Consider the following 23,527-nt stretch of genomic DNA (forward strand, 5'->3'; position numbering starts at 1 on the left):
AGCGACATTAAAACGGGGGGGTTAAATGCTATAAAAGTCTCTAGGAACCCCCCAATTGGTTTGTACTCGCACAAAAGTTAAGTCATCATTTAGGGACCACTGAAAGCACAGCCCATTGAATGTATTGGCATCAATATAAGGAAGAGAGATGCCTTGTCTTAAGCTTATTGTAATGTTAGGAAACCTACAGGGTCTAAAAGTGTGAGAGATATGATTTCACATTGTTCCCATACTTTACATCATAATTGGATATTATACGCGTTATGAATGTCTGCTCATTGGAAAAGCTGTCCCGAGGTCTAAGCTTAGCACTGTGTCTAAGAATTGCACGGGTCAGACAGGCCTTAGTAGGTGTTATATCTGTTCTTTTTACATAAATGAATATACAGCACAGGTGTGATACGGGGGATGAAAATAAACGTGTTTGTTGAATTTGAGACCTCTACCTCGTTGTGTTTGACCAAAGACTGGAAAAATGACATTGTCAGGGACAATACAGGGTCTGAGAGTGGGAGGTGTGACTCATGTGATACGGGGAATGAAAATGAAACCTCTAGCTGGTTGTGTGCGACCAGGGGGTAGGGCCGTAGATAAAGACAACTGCATTCCTAGGGTACGCTAAAGGATCTGAGAGTGTGTGCGGTATGAACAGCCAAGCACGCTTGCTTACATGCTAACTGGTGTCTTTTGGGGATGTAGTTCGGCAATGTTGTGCTGTGAAAGCTTTTATAAAAATGTTGCGGGGTGTTCTGACCCAAACCACAGAAATATGTAGTGCCTGGATGGCTAGTGGGAATGACAGGTGTGTTTTTCTGTCCCTCACGTGACTGCATTCCGCCAAAATGAATTTGAAGATGATGCGTTGCTCATAAAAAACCTACCTTAAAAAGAGACACATTTTTGCAGTGTTGCTTTAAATGCCAAAATGAATTGTTCTATGAGGTATGATTGGGAGAAATGCCAATCCTATGTGGGGCTACAATCATGCAAAGTTTCATGTGGAAAGTCCAAGGGAGGTGAGTACTTATAGAGAGCATCGAATAGCTCATCTAAACCTGCTGTGGCCACAATCTTAAAGCAACTCATTGTGCTGTATCTTATGGTATTATAATGAGTGGAGGATGTGACATCAAAACACAACATGATGTAGCAATACAAAAATAGATATTGATTTATTATTAATACAACAGCAATAATAATTATAATGACAAGAATGATAATAATAATAATAATAATAATAATTGGGGCCATTTTTTTGTTTTGGCCATATGACCTGATAACAGATCCATAATGATAATAATAATTGGGGCCTTTCCTTTTTTTTTTGGCCATGTGACCTGATAACAGATCTATAATCCTGTCATGATATGTCCAGCCTAAATCCTGATGTAGGCTACTCTATGGTGTTGTGGAAGTCCCACGGGACTGCAGGACTGTGGTGATGGTCTTCAGCATCTTTGAGAAAAGGTTTGGGTTGTGGGATTCTCCGTCACATGAGGAGGACGCAGGGGGATTTTCCTCTGGTGTCGCTGTGGAAGTTTGACCTGTAGTTCCAAGGAGGAGGAACAGGACATTTCATTACTCTACTATTCTTCAGTCAATCGGCTATGTAATAAATCAGTATGTATTTCCGTGAGTGAAATTATCGTTGACTGGAAAATCTTCTAGAACACTTACCCTCATTTTCATCAGAGGAAGTCTCAGCATCTGTGACTTCTGAGGACATGGGCTGAACTCTGCTGTTACTCTGTATTGAGATTAAGTATTGATTACATTACTATTAGTCACCAAAATTACACGTAAGATACATAGAGAAAATATTTTATGAAGAATATTTGAGATATATTAACATCTGTTACTGTCATGAAATATATAAACTATTGCACCTTGAGGATGAGAGTCTTGAAGGCTTTGAGTCTGTGGAGGAAGCTGAACCTCTGGGCTCCTTCCGTCCTCTCAGCACCCACCTCCTCCTGGCTCACCCGGAGAAGCTCTTTCACCAAACACTTGGTCAGGACTGTGCTCAACACAGGCTGCCGATAGGCCAAAAGCCCACTGACCATAGCTTTGGTGCGAAAGCTCTTTAGAAGTTCGTTGTAGATATCATTGCACATCTTCTGAATCCTGACAGCTGGATTTGACTTATCTCTTGAAAGGCCTGATGTAGAGCAAAACTCTGAGAGGATCCTTTCAGTGAGGTCACTGTGGAAGGCTGTGAAATCAGCCATGTGCTCGATGGTGGGTTCAATCTTTCTCATCAGCTGTACCAACACTATACTGACTAGGGAAAAGTAATCCTTTCCCTCAGGGCACTCTGTGCAGGCAGTGACTTTGCAGTTCTCCACAGAATCTTGATCACTTGTTCCACTGATCCTGGATGAAAAGTCCCTGGTGGGTGGATAGTCGCCTGAGCAGTCCCTTGGCCGGCCAGACACATTGTTCATGATATACTGTGTCATCGCGGTGGTCAAAAGACTTAAGTCTCCACTGTGGATCTCAGTATTAGAAATGGATGTTGATGAAGAGGGAATGCCCTCCTCAGGAGCACCATTTAACTCTGCAACAACGCCATCCAGCAGTTGGCCAAGGAAAGTCTTCAAAGACCTCTCCACTATGGCATACACAAACTTCTCTTGAGGGCAGTCATACTCTGGAATGATGTGTCGAAGGCGATTCACCAGCATGTCTGTCAGTGGCCTCAAAGTTCCACTGGACAGAAGTTGCTCCATCTTCATCCTGATAGCGGCAGCATCATCTAAATTCAGGACCATCCTTCCCATTACAGTGTCCATGGCATCAATGGCTGTGGTCAGATCAGCACACCCTGAGGTGCCTGTATCCTTGATGTTGCCACAACTTTGAACACCACTGGAAACTGCGACCCTGGCAGAGGACAACTCAGGTTGACGGCCAAAGAATGACACTCTGAAACCTGAGCATCCATTACAGAGGTCCCTCAACCGCTGACAAGTTGTGAGGAAATGCTGCACTACAGCAAGCCTCTTAATGGAACCAGTGTGGTTGCTGGAAAAGTCGCTACAAAAAAAGATGTACATCCTATATTAGATTTTGTCCGATTAGGGCAGACAGGTAAGTAGGTATGTATGAGGATGGGAGGAATTTGAGATGGTGAATATTTGTGTGAGCATTGATACTTACTCATTCATAAGGTTTTGGACGGCAACAATGGATTCAGTGTCCGTGGGGGAAGAGTCTTTGGACTTTGTCATTCCCTGAATGAATTGATCCCTGGACTGGTCCAGGCTGACTTCTGGCTTACTAGTGCCTAAGAGGACGTATGATATTGAGATATGGATATATAGTTACACATGTCACCATTCCTGAAGAGTGGTGAATAGCGATCATTATGACTTAATAAAGATGAAACTGACGTTAGTCATTAATGCTTTCCACACTGGGCTACAAGACACATCAATGTACATCAAAGACTTATATTCTGACTCCACATCTGGATGTTGATATTTGTAGTTGTTGTGAATGTCATTGCACTGACCTGATTCATTAAAGGAATGAGGCCTGGCTTCCACCAAACCTGGATGAACCAAGTCAACCTCAGATCCAGTCTGTTGCAAGAAATACATACAGTGAAAATATGAATACTGATTGACAAAGCTGAAAGAGTCAGGAAATACTCCTTATCTGGCAACACATAATACAAAGTGCACTGCTACCTCAATTCCTCAATTTTTTTTTCAGTTTATTGAGCTCTCAGTCAAACTGATACTGGCTTGGATGTCTTTTGCTGTGTATGTCAACTAAAAGTTATCAGGATGTTGACCTGGTAATGCAGTTAGCATACCTGAAGGTCTTGATAACTGGTCTCCAAGAAACCACTGTGAAGAGACACTGGAGACTGACCAGTCTCAACCTGCATCTCTGAAGACAGAGGTGGGTCCCTGTGATGGAAAAAAAGATATGACATTAGATATAATGCACATAATGAAAGGATTGAAAAAAATAATAATACATTAAGTGAATAATATAGTTGAGAATTAGGAGAATAATAATTTGTGGTTACCGAAATATCCCAGTGGTTGGTCCATGACTGACAATATTGTCATGATGAATGATGATGGTGTTGAATGCAGTTTGATGATTCATAGCTTTGTAAAAATGGTAGCTAGAAGGTACAAGCACCCTTGGTTACAAAAATAGCTGATTTTGACCTTGACACCAATACCGTACACTTTTTTTCTTCCTTGAAACAAGGTGACATAAAAAGACTACAGTCTGTAGGCTAACATGCAGAGATAGAAAACGTATACGTTATCATAATGAGGCAGTTCATGGTTAAAACTATGTTAATACTTCATTTTAAATCGTATTCTGAATGCTGAAATGTTTAAAAATTGAGGTTAACCAAAATATCTATATTAATTGATGTAAATTACATATTTTTTGTGGAGTACAGCACTCACCGTGTAGTAACGATCGCAGTGTAAAATCAAAGTGAATGTAAATCGAACATAGAAGTATTGAACATTCTACTTTGACTGGAATGTATCGCTGTAACGCGTAAGAATCTCCATGGCAATTCAAACCTCACGTCACATCAATTACGTTAGCTAATTTCGGGAGTCCTTTTTGGTCTGACGCATGTCATGAAACAATTGTTTTTAACTGTGTGCTTAAATTATTTGGTTAAAATATGTACGGTTTCCACCCTCTATCTGGAGTCATATACCTCAATATTATTGCCAACACATTGAACCAATCATTTTATTTCGGTCTTAGGTATTAGCACAAAACTAGGCAAGGCTGTTTTAAACCGTTATCATGTTTGGTTAACAGTCCTAATAAAGTTAGCTATTTCTACGGTGTTCGTAGCTGCTAAAGGGAAATTACCAGAGATGCTTGGGAAATAAATTACATCTCCATATCGTTAATGTAGTGATTTTGGTTGTTGCAAATGTCCACTGTGATGGAACTCTTTCCAATCAGAGGCCCAGGTCATCATCCCCTTTCAACAGTTATGATATGGTCGACATCAGCGGCGTTTCTAGCTATTGAAAAGATCAGGGGCTAATTCAAGTTTGCCTGGGGTTTGTCTTTTCTTTTCTCTTTTAAGGGACATTGGCATTGGTAAATTGGGGAGGTACCAAAATATTAAAAAAGATTACATGACAAAAGAGAAAACTATTTTGTTGTTCTTTTTTTATCCCTATATAGTCTCTTTTGTGTTTTTTTCCTTAAAAAATATTATATTTGGATATAATCCCTTTGTAATCACCAACATTTTGATTAGTAACTCATTTAATTACATTTCTTTTCAGTATCTGTCGATACAATTACATTTCGTCTGTAATTTAATCATGTAACTCCGTTACATGTAACTTACTCCCCAACCCCTGCATATGCCTCATGTAATCAAGAGCTGCATCCATGTCATGTTGAAGTTAAGAAAATGCAAAGGAAGTGTAGCTCAGAGGAGACTGTTAAGAGATAAGGGAGGATAAGGAAACACATGATGCTAACATGGAAGACAGCATAGAAATACAAGTATTTATTCATTCATATTGGTTCAATTGGTTGGACCACCTGCCTAGATTTACTTGCAGACTAAAGTAGTGTAAACTCTGACAAAGCTTGCCCCTCTGGAACATTTCAAATACGTTTGAGGTATTCACAAAATGGCATCAGTCTCTATGACCTTGAGACTGCAAATGAACAGATGAAGGAATGTTTTTATTAGCTCTCACTTTCAAAGAGGGAGAAACAACTGCCATAAAGACAACATTTCAAGATTGTTGCACAACATTCAAATAACTTTCTCTCCTGAAATTAAAAAGATTGGACTTTGAATTACTTTCTGAAAGCAGAGCAGAGTATTTTCTTCTATTTTCCAGTTTGACTATTTATTCAGCACACTTTGATTCTGAGCATGTGGGTACAGATGGAATCCTTTTCAAGAGCAACAGAGGGAGACCTTGGTTCTTACAAAACAACAAGTTCATTACAAATGTACATTCCCTTCTTCAATAAACACATAACCATATATATCGTAGTGTATAGGCTAAATTGGATTCCACAGACCTCCCCTGCCATGGGTTAAAATGCTTGACAGGCTCAAATTTAACAATACTAAACGTTTTAATTCATTTAAAATAATGTAATTTATCTATTGTTGTAGCGAAACAATCTCTTCAAATCTTAGAGTTGATACTTCAATGAGAGTCGGATGACCGAATGCGATGAGCTGAAGTTTATTCAATCGTACAGACTTTCATTCAATTCGAGTGGTGGTCCATGGAGCAACTCAGTCAAAAAACAAGTGCACTTACTTTTTATACTATGTTTTTCGTCACTATGCTTTTCCAATCGAAAGGTAAAAGCATTTCAAAGTTGAGCCAATCAGAATATTCTGCTCTAACCTAAACATTTATCCAAGTTTGTTTATGTGTATTTAAAGGGGGAAAAAGGACAGCTAACTGTGGTAGGTACGTGGCATGTAAAATATAATGTGCAAATCCCAATTGCTGACTGTCAGAGCCTGATAAATCCTCTCTGAAGGTCAAATTGAAGAAAATATAATGCTGTGATAAATAATATTTTAGTTTGCTGTTAAGTATCTGTCTGCACCTGCCCGTTTTCCTGAACGATTCCCACCCATTTACATTACATGTGGTGTAATAGTGTGGGAGCAGTAAATGGAGAGAACGAATTTCATCCCACATGTCGTTCACTTGTTGTTCTCTGTGAAGCACGAGTCTGACCCCTGACCTCTGTCCTCCAAAGCCTTCACTTTGTCCTCAGTAGTGTCAACGAATAGAAATTCTCATTTGGATTGACAGTCACATCAGCACGATCAGCTAATCCGACGGTTCTATTAATACGAGGCAGGAGTAATCTTTCGGAAATGTTATCAGCCAAGGCCTTCTCTGATCATACTGCAGGCTTGTGAATGTAATCAATCAATCAATCAATCAATCAATCAATCAGTTTGTTTATTTGATCAAGAGGGACAGTGTACATTCATGAACATTAAGATGTAAATGCACCCAATTATAGCCAAAAGGCTAGTTTCCATTGGCAGTCCCCCTGCCAGAGTGAAAAAGGCTATACAACCTTAAAAAAAGGCATTAACGTATATATCAAACAAAAATCAGACAATAAATCAAAAATAAAATAAAATAAGATAAATAAAATAAAATAAAATAAAATAAATAAAATAAATAAAATAAATAAAATAAATAAAATAAATAAAATAAATAAAATAAATAAAATAAAATAAATTAAAATAAAACAAAACAAAACAAAACAAAACAAAACAAAATAAAATAAAATAAAATAAAATAAAATGATATTAAATCCCAATATACAAGTTCTACTGCTTACCCACTAATGATCACATTTTTGGTTATTTATCAACCATGCTTTGAGATTTCTTTTAAAGCAGTTGAATGAGGTTGATTCTCTAATGTTCTGTGGGAGATGGTTCCATTCCCGGGCTGACCTAACTGAGAAAACCGACTGTCCAAATACACTTTTTTTTAAAGGAATATCACAGTCTCCTCTTGCTGCCCCTCGAGTAGCACTGGTTGCTGCTGTTCTAAACTTGACTAGGCTGCATAGTGGTGGGAGGGGGGGCAGGTTAAACCGGATTTTGAACATTAAACAGCAGTTCTTAAATGTGATCAACTACTGGCCCATCTCCAACCTCCCCTACCTGGCAAAAGTCCTTGAGAGAGCTGTTGCATCACAACTCAAGTCCCACCTCAACCTCCATAATCTCCACGAACCCTTCCAATCCGCCTTCCGTTCAAAACACAGCACAGAAACCGCCCTACTGAAAATCACAAATGACATACTTCTCTCTGTTGACTCTGGCTTCCTCACCATCCTCATCCTCCTTGACCTCAGCGCCGCCTTCGACACCATCAACCACTCCATCCTCCTCTCACGTCTCCAGCACTCCCTTGGTATAACTGGCACTGCCCTCTCCTGGTTCACCTCATATCTCTCTCTTCATTTCCATAAACAACTGTAAATCCTCCACCTCCCCAGTCACCCACGGTGTTCCCCAAGCTTGGTCCCCTCCTCTTCATCATTTACATCCTTCCACTTGGACAAATCATCCGTCGCCACAATTTCGATTTCCACTGCTACGCTGATGACACCCAACTCTACTTATCCTCCAAGACCATCACCTCAGTCACCCACTCCACTCTCACCACCTGTCTCACTGATATAAAATCATAGATGCAACAGAACTTTCTCAAACTCAACTGCAATAAATCTGAAATACCCATCATCGGCCCTAACTCCCTCACCCACTCAGCCCAGACCTTCTCTCTCATCATTGATGGCCCCCTCCACCCAGGTCTGCAACCTCGGTATCATCCTCAACCCCACCCTTTCTTTCCTACCCCACGCCAACCACATCACCAAAACTGCCTTCTTTCACCTCAGGACCATTGCATGCCTCCGGCCCTCCCTGTCCTCTGCCACCACCGAAATTCTCATCCATGCCCTCATAACCTCCAGACTCGACTACTGCAACAGCATCCTCTATGGCTCTCCCAACACAATCCTCAATAAACGTTCAGAACTCTGCCGCTGCTCACCTCCACCCGACGCTATGAACACATCACCCCGGTCCTACGCAACTTCCACTAAAATATTACTCACCACATACAAAGCCCTAAACAACCTGGCCCCTTCCTACCTTTCAAACCTCCTCCCCCTCAAGTATTATTATTATTATTATTATTATTTCAGCCCAGGGGATTCTCTAAGTCTTAGCCAAACAAATACCCTCATTGTACAATACAGTTTCAGTAAAGACAAGAGCGACATTAAAACGGGGGGGTTAAATGCTATAAAAATCTCTAGGAACCCCCCAATTGGTTTGTACTCCCACAAAAGTTAAGTCATCATTTAGGGACCACTGAAAGCACAGCCCATTGAATGTATTGACATCAATATAAGGAAGAGAGATGCCTTGTCTTAAGCTTATTGTAATGTTAGGAAACCTACAGGGTCTAAAAGTGTGAGAGATATGATTTCACATTGTTCCCATACTTTACATCATAATTGGATATTATACGCGTTATGAATGTCTGCTCATTGGAAAAGCTGTCCCGAGGTCTAAGCTTAGCACTGTGTCTAAGAATTGCATGGGTCAGACAGGCTTTAGTAGGTGTTATATCTGTTCTTTTTACATAAATGAATATACAGCACATGTGTGATACGGGGGATGAAAATAAACTTGTTTGTTGAATTTGAGACCTCTACCTCGTTGTGTTTTACCAAAGACTGGAAAAATGACATTGTCAGGGACACTACAGGGTCTGAGAGTGGGAGGTGTGACTCATGTGATACAGGGAATGAAAATGAAACCTCTAGCTGGTTGTGTGCCACCAGGGGGTAGGGCCGTAGATAGGGACAACTGCATTCCTAAGGGACGCTAAAGGATCTGAGAGTGTGTGCGGTGTGAGCAGCCCAGCACGCTTGCTTACATGCTAACTGGTGTCTTTTGGGGATGTAGTTCGGCAATGTTGAACTGTAAAAGCTTTTATAAAAATGTTGCGTGCCCACACCACAAAAATATGTAGTGCCTGGATGGCTAGTGGGAATGACAGGTGTGTTTTTCTGTCCCTCACGTGACTGCATTCCGCCAAAATGAATTTGAAGCGTTGCTCATAAAAAACCTACCTTAAAAAGTGACACATTTTTGCAGTGTTGCTTTAAATGCCAAAATGAATTGTTCTATGAGGTATGCTTGGGAGAAATGCCAATCCTATGTGGGGCTACAATCATGCAAAGTTTCATGTGGAAAGTCCAAGTACTTATGGAGAGCATCTAATGGCTCATCTAAACCTGCTGTGGCCACAATCTTAAAGCAACTCATTGTGCTGTATCTTATGGTATTATAATGAGTGGAAGATGTGACATCAAAACACAACATGATGTAGCAATACAAAAATAGATATTGATTTATTTAATACAACAGCAATAATAATTATAATGATAATAATAATAATAATAATAATTGGGGCCTTTTTTTCCGGCAATGTGACTGGATAACAGATCCATAATGATAATAATAATTGGGGCCTTTCTTTTTTTTTTTGGCCATGTGACCTGATAAGAGATCTATGATCCTGTCATGATATGTCCAGCCTAAATCCTGATGTAGGCTACTCTATGGTGTTGTGGAAGTCCCACGGGACTGCAGGACTGTGGTGATGGTCTTCAGCATCTTTGAGAAAAGGTTTGGGTTGTGGGATTCTCCGTCACATGAGGAGGATGCAGGGGGATTTTCCTCTGGTGTCGCTGAGGAAGTTTGACCTGTAGTTCCAAGGAGGAGGAACAGGACATTTCATTACTCTACTATTCTTCAGTCAATCGGCTATGTTATGAATAAGTATGTATTTCCGTGACTGAAATTATCGTTGACTGGAAAATCTTCTAGAACACTTACCCTCATTTTCACCAGAGGAAGTCTCAGCATCTGTGACTTCTGAGGACATGGGCTGAACTCTGCTGTTACTCTGTATTGAGATTAAGTATTGATTACATTACTATTAGTCACCAAAATTACACGTAAGATACATAGAGAAAATATTTTATGAAGAATATTTTAGATATATTAACATCTGTTAGTGTCACGAAATATTTAAACTATTGCACCTTGAGGATGAGAGTCTTGAAGGCTTTGAGTCTGTGGAGGAAGCTGAACCTCTGGGCTCCTTCCGTCCTCTCAGCACCCACCTCCTCCTGGCTCACCCGGAGAAGCTCTTTCACCAAACACTTGGTCAGGACTGTGCTCAACACAGGCTGCCGATAGGCCAAAAGCCCACTGACCATAGCTTTGGTGCGAAAGCTCTTTAGAAGTTCGTTGTAGATATTATTGCACATCTTCTGAATCCTGACAGCTGGATTTGCCTTATCTCTTGAAAGGCCTGATGTAGAGCAAAACTCTGAGAGGATCCTTTCAGTGAGGTCACTGTGGAAGGCTGTGAAATCAGCCATGTGCTCGATGGTGGGTTCAATCTTTCTCATCAGCTGTACCAACACTATACTGACTAGGGAAAAGTAATCCTTTCCCTCAGGGCACTCTGTGCAGGCAGTGACTTTGCAGTTCTCCACAGAATCTTGATCACTTGTTCCACTGATCCTGGATGAAAAGTCCCTGGTGGGTGGATAGTCGCCTGAGCAGTCCCTTGGCCGGCCAGACACATTGTTCATGATATACTGTGTCATCGCGGTGGTCAAAAGACTTAAGTCTCCACTGTGGATCTCAGTATTAGAAATGGATGTTGATGAAGAGGGAGTGCCCTCCTCAGGAGCACCATTTAACTCTGCAACAACGCCATCCAGCAGTTGGCCAAGGAAAGTCTTCAAAGACCTCTCCACTATGGCATACACAAACTTCTCTTGAGGGCAGTCATACTCTGGAATGATGTGTCGAAGGCGATTCACCAGCATGTCTGTCAGTGGCCTCAAAGTTCCACTGGACAGAAGTTGCTCCATCTTCATCCTGATAGCGGCAGCATCATCTAAATTCAGGACCATCCTTCCCATTACAGTCTCCATGGCATCAATGGCTGTGGTCAGATCAGCACACCCTGAGGTGCCTGTATCCTTGATGTTGCCACAACTTTGAACACCACTGGAAACTGCGACCCTGGCAGAGGACAACTCAGGTTGACGGCCAAAGAATGACACTCTGAAACCTGAGCATCCATTACAGAGGTCCCTCAACCGCTGACAAGTTGTGAGGAAATGCTGCACTACAGCAAGCCTCTTGATGGAACCAGTGTGGTTGCTGGAAAAGTCGCTGCAAAAAAACATGTACATCCTATATTAGATTTTGTCCAATTAGGGCAGACAGGTAAGTAGGTACTGTATGTATGAGGATGGGAGGAATTTGAGATGGTGAATATTTGTGTGAGCATTGATACTTACTCATTCATAAGGTTTTGGACGGCAACAATGGATTCAGTGTCCATGGGGGAAGAGTCGTTGGACTTTGTCATTCCCTGAATGAATTGATCCCTGGACTGGTCCAGGCTGACTTCTGGCTTACTAGTGCCTAAGGGGACATATGATATTGAGATATGGATATATACGTAGTTACACATTCCTGAAGAGTGGTGAATAGCGATCATTATCAGGACTTAATAAAGATTAAAATTGATGTAAGTCATTAATGCTATACTTTCCACACTGGGCTACAAGACACATCAATGTACATCAAAGACTTATATTCTGACCACATCTGGATGTTGATATTTGTAGTTGTTGTGAATGTCATTGCACTGACCTGATTCATTAAAGGAATGAGGCCTGGCTTCCACCAAACCTGGATGAACCAAGTCAACCTCAGATCCAGTCTGTTGCAAGAAATACATACAGTGAAAATATGAATACTGATTGACAAAGCTGAAAGAGTCCGCACATACTCCTTATCTGGCAACACATAATACAAAGTGCACTGCTACCTCAATTCCTCAATTTTTTTTTCAGTTTATTGAGCTCTCAGTCAAACTGATACTGGCTTGGATGTCTTTTGCTGTGTATGTCAACTAAAAGTTATCAGGATGTTGAATTGGTAATGCAGTTAGCATACCTGAAGGTCTTGATAACTGGTCTCCAAGAAACCACTGTGAAGAGACACTGGAGACTGACCAGTCTCAACCTGCATCTCTGAAGACAGAGGTGGGTCCCTGTGAGGGTAAAAAGTTATGACATTAGATGTAATGCACATAATGGAAGGATTGAAAAAAATAATAATACATTAAGTGAATAATATAGTTGAGAATTAGGAGAATAATAATTTGTGGTTACCGAAATATCCCAGTGGTTGGTCCATGACTGACAATATTGTCATGATGAATGATCATGGTGTTGAATGCAGTTTGATGATTCATAGCTTTGTAAAAATGGTAGCTAGAAGGTACAAGCACCCTTGGTTACAAAAATAGCTGATTTTGACCTTGACACCAATACACTTTTTTTTTGTTCCTTGAAACAAGGTGACATAAAAAGACTTGAAATAATATTACAGTCTGTAGGCTAACATGCAGAGATAGAAAACGTATAAGTTCTCATAATGAGGCAGTTCATAGTTAAAATTATGTCAATACTTAATTTTAAATCGTATTCTGAATGCTGAAATGTTTAAAAATTGAGGTTAACCAAAATATCTATATTAATTGATGTAAATTATCATTTTTTTGTGGAGTACAGCACTCACCGTGTAGTAACGATCGCAGTGTAAAATCAAAGTGAATGTAAATCGAACATAGAAGTATTGAACATTCTACTTTGACTGGAATGTATCGCTGTAACGCGTAAGAATCTCCATGGCAATTCAAACCTCACGTCACATCAATTACGTTAGCTAATTTCGGGAGTCCTTTTTGGTCTGACGCATGTCATGAAACAATTGTTTTTAACTGTGTGCTTACATTATTTGGTTAAAATATGTACGGTTTCCACCCTCTATCTGGAGTCATATACTTCAATATTATTGCCAACATATTGAACCAATCATTTTATTTTATTTCGGTCTTAGGTATTAGCACAAAACTAGGCAAGGCTGTTTTAAACCGTTATCACGTTTGGCTAACAGTCCTAATAAAGTTAGCTATTTCTACGGTGTTCGTAGCTGCTAAAGGGAAATTACCAGAGATGCTTGGGAAATAAATGACATCTCCATATCGTTAATGTAGTGGTTTTGGTTGTAGCAAATGTCCACTGTGATGGAACTCTTTCAGATCAGAGGCCCAGGTCATCATCCCCTTTCAACAGCAGAACTCACTGCAACTGTTAAGATATGGTCGACATCAGTGGTGTTTTTTAACTATCGTAAAGATCAGGGGCTAGTTCAAGTTTGCCTGGGGCTTGTCTTTTCTTTTCTTGTTTGAAGGGATATTGGCATTGGTAGATTGGGGAGTTACCAAAATATTAAGATTAAATGCATGACAAAAGAGAAAACAATTCTGTATTCTTTTTTTTAATCCCTTTATACGTAGTCTTGTTTGTGTTTTATTCCTTAAATTTACTTTGGCAATAGTCTTTCATATGGTCATGTCAATACAGCAAGTCTTTTTGAACGTAATTGAACTGAGAGAGAGAGAGAGAGAGAGAGAGAGAGAGAGAGAGAGAGAGAGAGAGACCTTCACTTGAAAGACTTGTCTGCTCTCAGTTCTCAGTAGTAGGCTAATTGTTATTTTAAGGGTTATCTAGCTTGACTTGTCTTTTGTTAGTCACGTTAGTCAACATTTTTAATTTGATACATTGAACATGGAACACAACTCAATAAACTGGTACATACCCAAATTTAGGCTACACACCCACCTTCAATGATTTCTTCTTGAAATAGCCAAGTAGGCTAGATGTTTTAAACCAGAGCTTTTCATCTGGGTGCGCGCATCCTCCAACTTTGTGCACTGTGTAGCGCTATTCCCCCCTCCTTTGGATGCTGTACTCCAAGTTCCAAGTATTACAAAGTCTGTCTGTTGTTTTATTATAAACATTTCGGTTCAGGGCAAAGATACCCAGGGCTACGCAGTGACTATAGCTCGGGACTCCAGTTCCGGTTAGGACCGAACACTAGGTCCACATTCGAAGATAAGAGCTGCAGGGGTGTATTTTGTACACCCATAGGACTAACAGTAAGACAAGACGGTGTCTTACTGATACGATGTATTACGATGTATTACAGATACAGATGTTACATCCCCAAATTACACAATTACAGATTCAGGCTCAGACAACGAGGTATCAAATATGGGGTCAGAGGTCATTGTAAGGACGTGGATTTTAGAAGCCAAAAAGGTCAGGTCTGTAAGAGTGCACAAAAATAACAGAATGATTAAATGCAATCAATAAGCAGTGGTGTTTGGAGACTTGTCTACCTGTCACCTGTCAGTCTTGTGTCCTAGCTAAGGCAACAGCACGTGTGTGTTTGGGGAGAACACTAGAGGGAGGGTTGTGCTGAGGTTCAAAACATCCAAAAGCTGTTTGGTCACAGTATGGGCCACAAGTGTTAGTGTTTGAAAGACAGGAGAAGACAGAAGACAAAGGTTAATTAGATTTTGTTGGACAAATCATTGACAAAGAAATACAAACTTCACAAGGACATACAGAGAAAAAGGCCTGGCCAGGCAAGCAAGTCACCTTCAGTTTGTTTGCTAGGTTGAACTTGTGAAATTCATCACTTATCTGACTTGCCATTGAAATGGTAGTGGTGGAGTTGCTAGCAATGGTTTTACCGTCACTGTCACATAATGATAGTGCACTCTGAAACTGGTTACTTTGATATAGTTGATCAATAGTTATAGTTTTAGGAGAGTTGTCATAACTATTACGCCAATCACTACACACTGGATACCATGTCCATCCAGATCCAAGTCAATGCAGTTGAGTTCTAAAGCTGAGTTCATCAACTCTGTGTGCACTTCTCCTCTGGTCTTGCATCATCAGGCTCTGCCAGGATCTTTTCTGACAACCAGGCTTAGAACATCTGCTAAGATATCTAAAGCACACATGCAACTGAGCATCTGGCGTATGTGGCATTGATCTGGCATAGACCCGTGCAAACCCAGGACCAAACCCACTGCAGTCTTTGCTGGTTTTCTGGATATTCTTTTCTGGACAGGCCTATTTGTAAACACAAAAGACAGAACACCTATGCCTATGCATGATGGAGCTAAGGTGTAAAGTACAGGACAGCGAATGTAGATATACAACAACCTCTCCCACTCTCTCTGTGTGTGTGTGATTGTGTGCATGTGTGTTTGTGCATGCATGCATGTGTTTGTCTGTGTGCATTTGTGTGTGTGTGTTTGTGTGTGTGTGTGTGTGTGTGTGTGTGTGTGTGTGTGTGTGTGTGTGTGTGTGTGTGTGTGTGTGTGTTTGTGTGTGTGTGTGCGAGGTAAAGGCAGGATGAAGACCTGAAGTCCAGCCACTGCAGCTGTTGCATGGAGGCTCCTGCCCCTCCATATTACTCCTAATGGGATGAAAGGGTGAAGAACACGATGATTATGCCTTATGTCTGTGTATGGGGGTGAAGACAAACTGTGTGTGTGTGTGTGTGTGTGAGAGAGAGAGAAAGTGAGGGAGGGAAATGGATGGAGAGTGATGATCTCCAAATCTACTGTGTTCCCATGTAACCCCGAATTAATTCCCTGTCTTTCTTGTACATCTTCAACCCTGTGAAGGTTATCTGTGGGATCTTGTCTTTCTTGTACATCTTCAACCCTGTGAAAGTTATCTGTGGGATCTTGTCTTTCTTGTACATCTTCAACACTTTGAAAGTTATCTGTGGGATCTTGTCTTTCTTGTACATCTTCAACACTTTGAAAGTTATCTGTGGGATCTTGTCACACACACTGACTCACGTTCTCAGAGACCTCCTCTCTTGTGTTCTCACAAGGGTGCATAGACCTTTCTCCTAAATGTGCCCGGTATGAGACAATGTCAATTGATAACGGCCCAATATAAATAGATCAAATTGAATAGATGCGTTGAGACTTACAGACTAAATGTGGCTCCTTGGCTACCAATATATCATACGTCTGTCAAGAGTACAGTAACACCCATAAATACTTCATAACACTCATGGAGGCGTTTGACCTGCTGTAATGAGTGCATTTCAGTCCAACTCTGAATATGAACTCTGGACTTTGTTGTATGTGTGACTATTATCTGCTCTGAGTAATCAGTAGCTAGTGTGAGGTCATCATTTAAGGTACTTTACAGCTTTTTTTTTAATGCAAATAAACTCATTCTAGACATGAAAACATATTTTTCCAGTAAGAAGAAAATACATCAATATTCAACCATATTCAACAATATTTCCAGTCAGAAGAAAAACTAGGTGTCAGGTGAGCAGGTGTCTTTTCCCCTCTTCTCTCCTCCTCTTTTGTCATCTGTTTTGTTCTCCTCTTTCCTCCTCTCTTCTTTTGTCTCTCCCATTCTCCATTGTCTGATCTCTTTCACCTTCTTCTGATTTTTCTCCCCCTCCTTCTACTTCATCCTCTGATACATGATGAATCCATCTGCTTGCTCCTGATTCTCTCTTCTCCTTCTCTTGAATTGAATTGAATCTTCTCTCTTCCGTTTCCCATCTTCCCATCTCCTCTCTTCCTCTCTTGCTACTTCTCTCTTCTTTCAGTCGTCTTTACTTCCTCTCTTTCTGGTCACTTTGTATTTACCCATCAGCCACCTCTGTCTGTAGGTTGCTATGACACTATGGCGCAATGACACTGTTGAACCTTCCCATTCTCCCTATACATGCATGACAGCCTCACATGATGCCCTGCTCATATGGAAGTAGATTGATAGCACGGTACTATTTTAGTGCAGCACAATACTATACAACAATTGTGTTTATAATGCTGCATAAAAGTGCATTACACAAAGTGGAAATTACTCTCAAGTCTGACAACAAATGAAGAGTGAACTGCAGAGTGAACAGTGATGACCACCGACAGCTATGGAGGACATGGATTTAAAGGTGCAGTCCGCAACTCCAATCCAATACACGTTTTGTCAAATTCAGAGAATGGGTCCTTCCAGTCCTCTAGCTGTCTAACCCTAGTTACACATTTGACCTCACTATATTATTGATTCAATGATGTATTTCCAGTATTTTCAGTGATTATGGAGAAAGATTTCAGTTTGAAAATGGTTGATTTGCTTATGTTTGTTCGGCTCATTATTCATCATTTTTGAAAGGAGAGAGAGGGAGAGAGAGTAAACATCAGTGAGCAAGTTATACAAGCAGTCTAAGAGAGAAGATAAATAAAACAAACAAATAATGCTGTCAAATTGAAAGACCACGGTCCTGATTAAAAACAGGACAAAATAAGCATTAACCTGTGTTGATAAAGCATTGCTCAATATTTCCAATGATGACACAGGAGGATTCAAGTTTAAAAGTGCTTTATTTGAGCATGATCATGAAGCATATTATTTATCATTTGACAACATGAGCAGTTGAGCAGTGTTTTCCCTTCAAAGAGGAAAGAGCAGGAAGCCACTGAAGGTGCTATGGTTCTTAGAATCATCATAGAGCCTGAAGCCTGCAGGGAGTCGCATGTTAACTTTATCTCCCACCTCCAGCTGCAGAGTCACACCATTGGAGAGATAGGAGTAATTTCTATCGTTATCATAATCTGCCATACACAAGACCTTCTCTTGATTCTTAAACATCTGGATATTCATCCTACGTGAGGTTAGTACATCCATGACTGTGAATCTGAAATAGTAGACTCCTTTTACTGGAGCTGTGAAGAAGCCGGTAATGGTGCTGTAGGCCTGTCCAACCCTGGTGATGATTTCAGTGAAGACCAAGTTCAGATCATTTTTCCCAGACTCTATGTATCCTGAGTCAGTCAGACCTACTGTGAATGCCACCTTGGGGTTCTCTGTAAGCTCTTTCTCCAGATTCACTACTTCAGTCTCAGTGGCTGCCAGTCTGGTCTTCACTTGGGCTTCACCAGTGTCCATCCTTGTCTTCAGCACTACCAGTTCTGCCTCTTGAGCTGCTTGTTCCTTCTTCAGATCCTCAATTTCAAGTTCACCTGCTGCCAGTCTGTTCTTCATAGTAGTCATCTGTGTGTCTTGTGCTTGATGTTCCATCTTCAGGTGAACCACTTCAGCCTTCACAGTGGTCAGGTCTGTGGGTTGGGCTGCAGTGTCTTTCTTCACATGCTCCATGTCAGTCTCAGTGGCTACCAGTCTCTCAGTAAATGACCTCAGATCATTCCTCAGATTCACCAGCCAGTCTGGTCTTCACATCTGTCAGCTCTGAATCTTGTGCTAAATTCACCCTTTCCAGAGCCTCCAATTTAGTTCCTTGCTTGTCCACCATGTCTCTGAGTTCCCTGAGCTCAGCAGAGACATCCAGCTGGGTAGTGACTGCAGCAGCCCCAGTGCTCTGGCTCTCTGTGTGAACTTCAGTCTTGGTGCTGCGAGTCTGAGATCCACACATGGAGAGCAGCAGCACCAGCAGTGTGATGACAGCCCTCATCTTTAACATCACTCCCTCTCTGACACACAGTAGTTTTGTAGTAGCAGTAGTAGTATTTGCAGTAGTATAGTTGTAGAAGGTTGTTAGTCTCACTCCTGAGACGCCCTCTTTTATATGCCTCAGTTACTCATTATGTAAGAAATTTCATGAAGTTTTGAGGTTAAATAAAGTCCAGGGACACTGATTAGATTTAGAAATTGTAGATTTTCCAGGACATCAGTGTTGTGGGAAAATACAAACCTGTCACCCATAATGTAGGACAGGTGGGGCTTCATATTCCGTTCATCTGAGGCTGCAATGTAATGCCAGATAGGAGGGAAGTCTGTCCAAAGATAAAGACTTAACAAGGAAACGTTTAGAATTGGATGTTGGAAAAACAAGAGATATGGTGATTTTTTTGGTATGGTTGTTTGTTTAGTCACGTATGATATGATGGAAATACCAACCTGTTATTCTTGTGAGGATGTTGTTCCTTGATCCATAACGCTTTCATCCTTCTTTCCAAATTGTTTTACCACTATGGGCAGATTCATTGTTTTTAGAACCGAAATAGGTAGATCTGCAATTGTTTACACAAACAATAGTGAGGAAATGTAATCAGCATCTAACCAGTGAGTAGTATGAGGCGTTTCTTCCTGCCTGTAAATCATGTATCCTAGGTAAGACAACATCTAGGCGGGTTGCTTGTAGGGCATGCAGGCAGAGGGGGAGGGACACTGAGCTTCAAAACAGCAAGCCGACGGCCAAATCCACTGACTACAGTGTTCTATTGGTATGTGTCAGGCCGTTATCAGACAAAACACTCAAACACTTGGCCATTCGTCCTTGGGCACTGAGCTAAATTAGAAAGTGGACAAATATGATGTTCTTTAGGGAAATTATTGTCACCTCTTACAGATCACACAGGGGAAAAAATCAGCCTAATATCCTTATGTAACCTCACTCTGGTATTGTATAACCATTCGTTTTGAGGAATAAAATTAGTTGGTTTGTCAAGACAGTTTGGTCCCTGACCCTGAAGAGCCCACCTCTCCCACCCAAAGAGAGGCACGTGAGAGGGAGTGAAGGAGAGCTACACTGGGTGCTGAAGCTGCATTTGGGCCCCTGGTTGTTTTTTTTCTCTCATATTTTTTCTGCCACCCTTTCACTGATTGCTCACCACAACTGCATATTGTATTATATTGATATTAGATATAATATTCAGGTATTTAGTGAAAGTCTACACATATTTTATGAGATGATCATATGGTATGTGGCCCAATGTTGAAGTCAGTATGTTTTGTCTTTTAATTAAGTACTAATGAAGACCATAGAAACCTAGAAATGAGCTAACTCTGTAAGCCACTCAGTCCTGTGTTGAGTTGGGCTGAGTTCCTTACAGTTTTTACTGTTTATTTCTCCATCCTCCCTTCTCCATTCTCTCTAGCTCCCTGTTTCCCTCCCTCCTTCAGTCTTGTCTTCTTCCTCATGGAGTTCATATATATTGTTTATTTTTCTATTGAAATACCACGTCTCTGTCATTACTGGAGCGTATCTGTGTGAGAGCCCGCTTGTCTCTGTTAAAGGTACAATTAGACATATCCGTATATCTTGGTGTGAAAGGCCCCAGGTGGCGTAGTCAAGCACTTCAGAGCTAAGACCTTACAACAAGTAGGTCACAAGAGAGACATGTTTTCATTAGGTGACCGGAGAAATATACAGGCTTTTAATCAGTTGAAAAAGTTTGACCTGTTTTGCAATGTTCATTTTAAAGCTAAGAAAGATGTGCAGTAGTAAAGTTATGTTGCCTTTGCTTTTGAGAGATTGATTTAAAGGGCAAGACTGTTTTGGTTTTGTAGTACATGCTTTCATGAATCGGTTGAAGATTTGTAGAGATGTTTACTCAACTGAAAGCCCCCTGTTCTAGATCAGGTGAGCTTATCAAGGCAAAGATGTCTGCTGCAAATTCATTGGAAAACTCTGAGCATAATTCTTTCCATTCGTTTGGTTTTCATATGCCAGCAACACCAGCTTTGTTTCCTATGTTGCAAGTTTCCGTCTTCAATTAGGACCGCTGTCGTTGTTATATTGCAATAATCATCCCCCTGCTTCTTTTGAGGCTGATAAAACTGTGAACCTGGGAATTCACTGCAGCCTACAAGAAGACCTATTGGTGTCAAGTCAGGGACCGGTTCGCCGAACAGCTACAAACGGGCGATGCTGTCCATGGTCCTGAGATCTTCCTCAGGTTAGCTGAAGTTTAAGTTTAAGTTTAACAGCCGTTGACTGATTTCGTTGAACTGCAAATATGTCACCATGTTTGCTCCGATTACATTCCATACCACTCCACAGTCCAAGGCCTGTCAGACTCTTTGAGGTAGTCTGACATACCTTGATATTTTTGTAAATTTCACCTAAAGTGCCATTTATGGTTATATTGTAGAAAACTTCAGCAATAACATGAGAGTAAAAGGAATGTAGTAAATACATTTTTATTTAAATCAAATGTAAACATACCCTTACAAAAACCTACTTTCAGAGGAGCTCAGACTTGAGACTTACAACACATTGTAAAGATTTCTGGCCAAGACTTGAACGTTGTAAATATAGGTGTTCCCTACACATAGGTGATTTCAGCATTCAGATATTCTGTGGTTTCACTACTAAATATTAGTAACTTTAGAGTAACCTTTCCTCTCCAAAACCAGTGTACCTACACAATGAATATTGATGAGATAGGTGCAAACAAACATTTGATTGCCCCTCCACATTGTCACTGCTTATGGCCCATCTGTCAAAGACAATGGCCAAAAGGTAATGGGCCCCCCACAACCATCAGTTTTGAAAGTCCAAAAGAGTATAAAAGCTGTAGGCTACTCAATAGATGACAGAAATGATTAGTCCGCAACTATTTCTCTCTGGTAGAAGGCAAAGGTAGACATCACACGCTTTGCACTTCCAAGTGTTTTTTGTTGGCTGTCCCCTATGTATCCTGCAATATGCACATATCTTGCACTACTTGTAGGAACCAAGCTGTCTCTCTCTCTCTCTCTCTCCATCGCTGCCAGCCCTCAGATCTCACCCAAGAAGAGCAGTACCCTAGCTCCTCCTCCCCAGTTCTATGACTAAGATATATACCGTAATTTCCGGACTATAACCTCGCGGCTTAAACAATGACGCGGCTAATTTATGGATTATTATACCTGTGACTGTATACGGTGTCTTTGTGTTTACGGTGGCTTTGTGGAGCTAGGATGCTAGCATGGATGCAGCCGCATGGATGCTTAGCTCCACGCGATTTCTCAGTATCTCTCAATAACTTAACTAATGTCAAAATAACCTCAGTCTACCGGCGTAGACAGAACTCAACTCAAAACACTTTAGACCATAAAAAAAAAGTTTACAACAATACAAATCCAGTCTTTTCAAGTTATTTAGCTCACTGGTTTCAAACTAGCATCTTTCTTCTATCTCGTTGTCTTCAATCTAACATTCTAGCCTCTGATTGACTCTTGCTCTCTTAAAGCAACAGTGCACTTATCGTAACTGGCAAAACTAATAATATGCATCACTATTGTATTACTTTTGATATTCATTTTAGCCTGTGTAAAGTTCATTTGTTTCAATGTACCGGTAGGCACCTGTGGCTTATAGACATGTGCGGCTTATTTATGTAAAAAATAATAATTATTTTTAAATTCAGTGGGTGAGGCTTATATTCAGGTGCGCTCAATAGTCCGGAAATTACGGTAGTCATAAATGATCACGAGTGATCTCTTTAAGCAGGCACTTTCAAGGACATCGAGTTATAGTCCAGGCAAAATAGCGTTTTACGACAGACTAATTGTAAAATAATTTTTTTCAGCATAGATAATTTCTATGAGGTGTCCAGAACAACATACTAAAAGTCCTAAGAAATCCTAGTTGAGGAAATATGTTTAATTCTCATCAATCTGAGATGTGTGCTAATAATGCATGGCAAAAATACACCTCAAAAATGTAATTTTTTTCCTTTACTCCTATCAAAATGAAACTTTACACAATGAAAGTACCCATGAAAAGTAAAACAATTTGTATTACAAGTTTCTTTTGAAATTAATTTGTATATGCAAATGAGCTATACACTAATCGAATATGCCCAAAGCGATCTCAGGCACTACGCAGAGAGGGGTTTCTGTGAATGATTACTTTATTGTTTACATCCATGGGAACTTTAATCACTCTGACTGCTCATCACTAAACCGCGAGCACGAAGAGGCTCAACAACAAGAAACACGTTATCTTATCCAGGTGTCCCCGCCCCCCGGCTACTCTGCCAGCCCCCCGCAGCGCATAGCCACCCACACATGAGCTGCCGCGGCTGACAGAGAGCAAGGACACAGGCACACAGGCACACAGACATCACAATGAACATTAACATTAACACATCAACACATACAGGTCGCTACAATACATCCAAATAGGCTTATTTTTTTCCTTTACTCCTACCACAATAAAACTTTACATAGTAAAAGTATACATGAAAAGTAACTTTTTTTG

General features: G+C 40.6%; 2 protein-coding genes across 2 annotated transcripts; both read right to left on the reverse strand.

The window, feature by feature from the left end:
• Positions 1 to 2,142: 2,142 nt before the first annotated feature.
• Positions 2,143 to 4,941, reverse strand: LOC116222910. The gene is made up of 6 exons (XM_031578104.2): positions 4,040 to 4,941; positions 3,821 to 3,917; positions 3,515 to 3,584; positions 3,160 to 3,286; positions 2,605 to 3,036; positions 2,143 to 2,158 (listed from the first exon to the last, which is right to left on the reverse strand). Exons 1-6 carry the CDS (start codon positions 4,120 to 4,122, stop codon positions 2,143 to 2,145), a joined length of 825 nt encoding a protein of 274 aa, XP_031433964.1. The 5' UTR covers positions 4,123 to 4,941.
• A 5,121-nt stretch (positions 4,942 to 10,062) lies between these two features.
• LOC116223233 lies at positions 10,063 to 12,876 on the reverse strand. Its single transcript, XM_031579247.2, has 6 exons — positions 12,814 to 12,876; positions 12,596 to 12,692; positions 12,290 to 12,359; positions 10,654 to 12,058; positions 10,445 to 10,514; positions 10,063 to 10,311 (listed from the first exon to the last, which is right to left on the reverse strand). Exons 4-6 carry the CDS (start codon positions 11,821 to 11,823, stop codon positions 10,166 to 10,168), a joined length of 1,386 nt encoding a protein of 461 aa, XP_031435107.1. The 5' UTR covers positions 11,824 to 12,058; positions 12,290 to 12,359; positions 12,596 to 12,692; positions 12,814 to 12,876; the 3' UTR covers positions 10,063 to 10,165.
• Positions 12,877 to 23,527: the final 10,651 nt, after the last annotated feature.

This window comes from Clupea harengus, chromosome 2 (genome assembly GCF_900700415.2).
Source record: "Clupea harengus chromosome 2, Ch_v2.0.2, whole genome shotgun sequence".
Classification (NCBI taxonomy): Eukaryota; Metazoa; Chordata; class Actinopteri; order Clupeiformes; family Clupeidae; genus Clupea; species Clupea harengus.

Bases quoted from the DNA above. Each gene is read 5' to 3' on its own strand.
- LOC116222910 (XM_031578104.2), bottom strand. From the start codon at position 4,122: ATGAATCATCAAACTGCATTCAACACCATCATCATTCATCATGACAAT. The intron at 3,918-4,039 runs GTAACCACAAAT...TTTCCATCACAG, and splicing joins CCAACCACTGGGATATTTCG to GGACCCACCTCTGTCTTCAG. The intron at 3,585-3,820 runs GTATGCTAACTG...TTCTTGCAACAG, and splicing joins CCAGTTATCAAGACCTTCAG to ACTGGATCTGAGGTTGACTT.
- LOC116223233 (XM_031579247.2), bottom strand. From the start codon at position 11,823: ATGTACATGTTTTTTTGCAGCGACTTTTCCAGCAACCACACTGGTTCC. The intron at 10,515-10,653 runs GTGCAATAGTTT...ATCTCAATACAG, and splicing joins TCAAGACTCTCATCCTCAAG to AGTAACAGCAGAGTTCAGCC. The intron at 10,312-10,444 runs GTAAGTGTTCTA...TTGGAACTACAG, and splicing joins TTCCTCTGGTGAAAATGAGG to GTCAAACTTCCTCAGCGACA.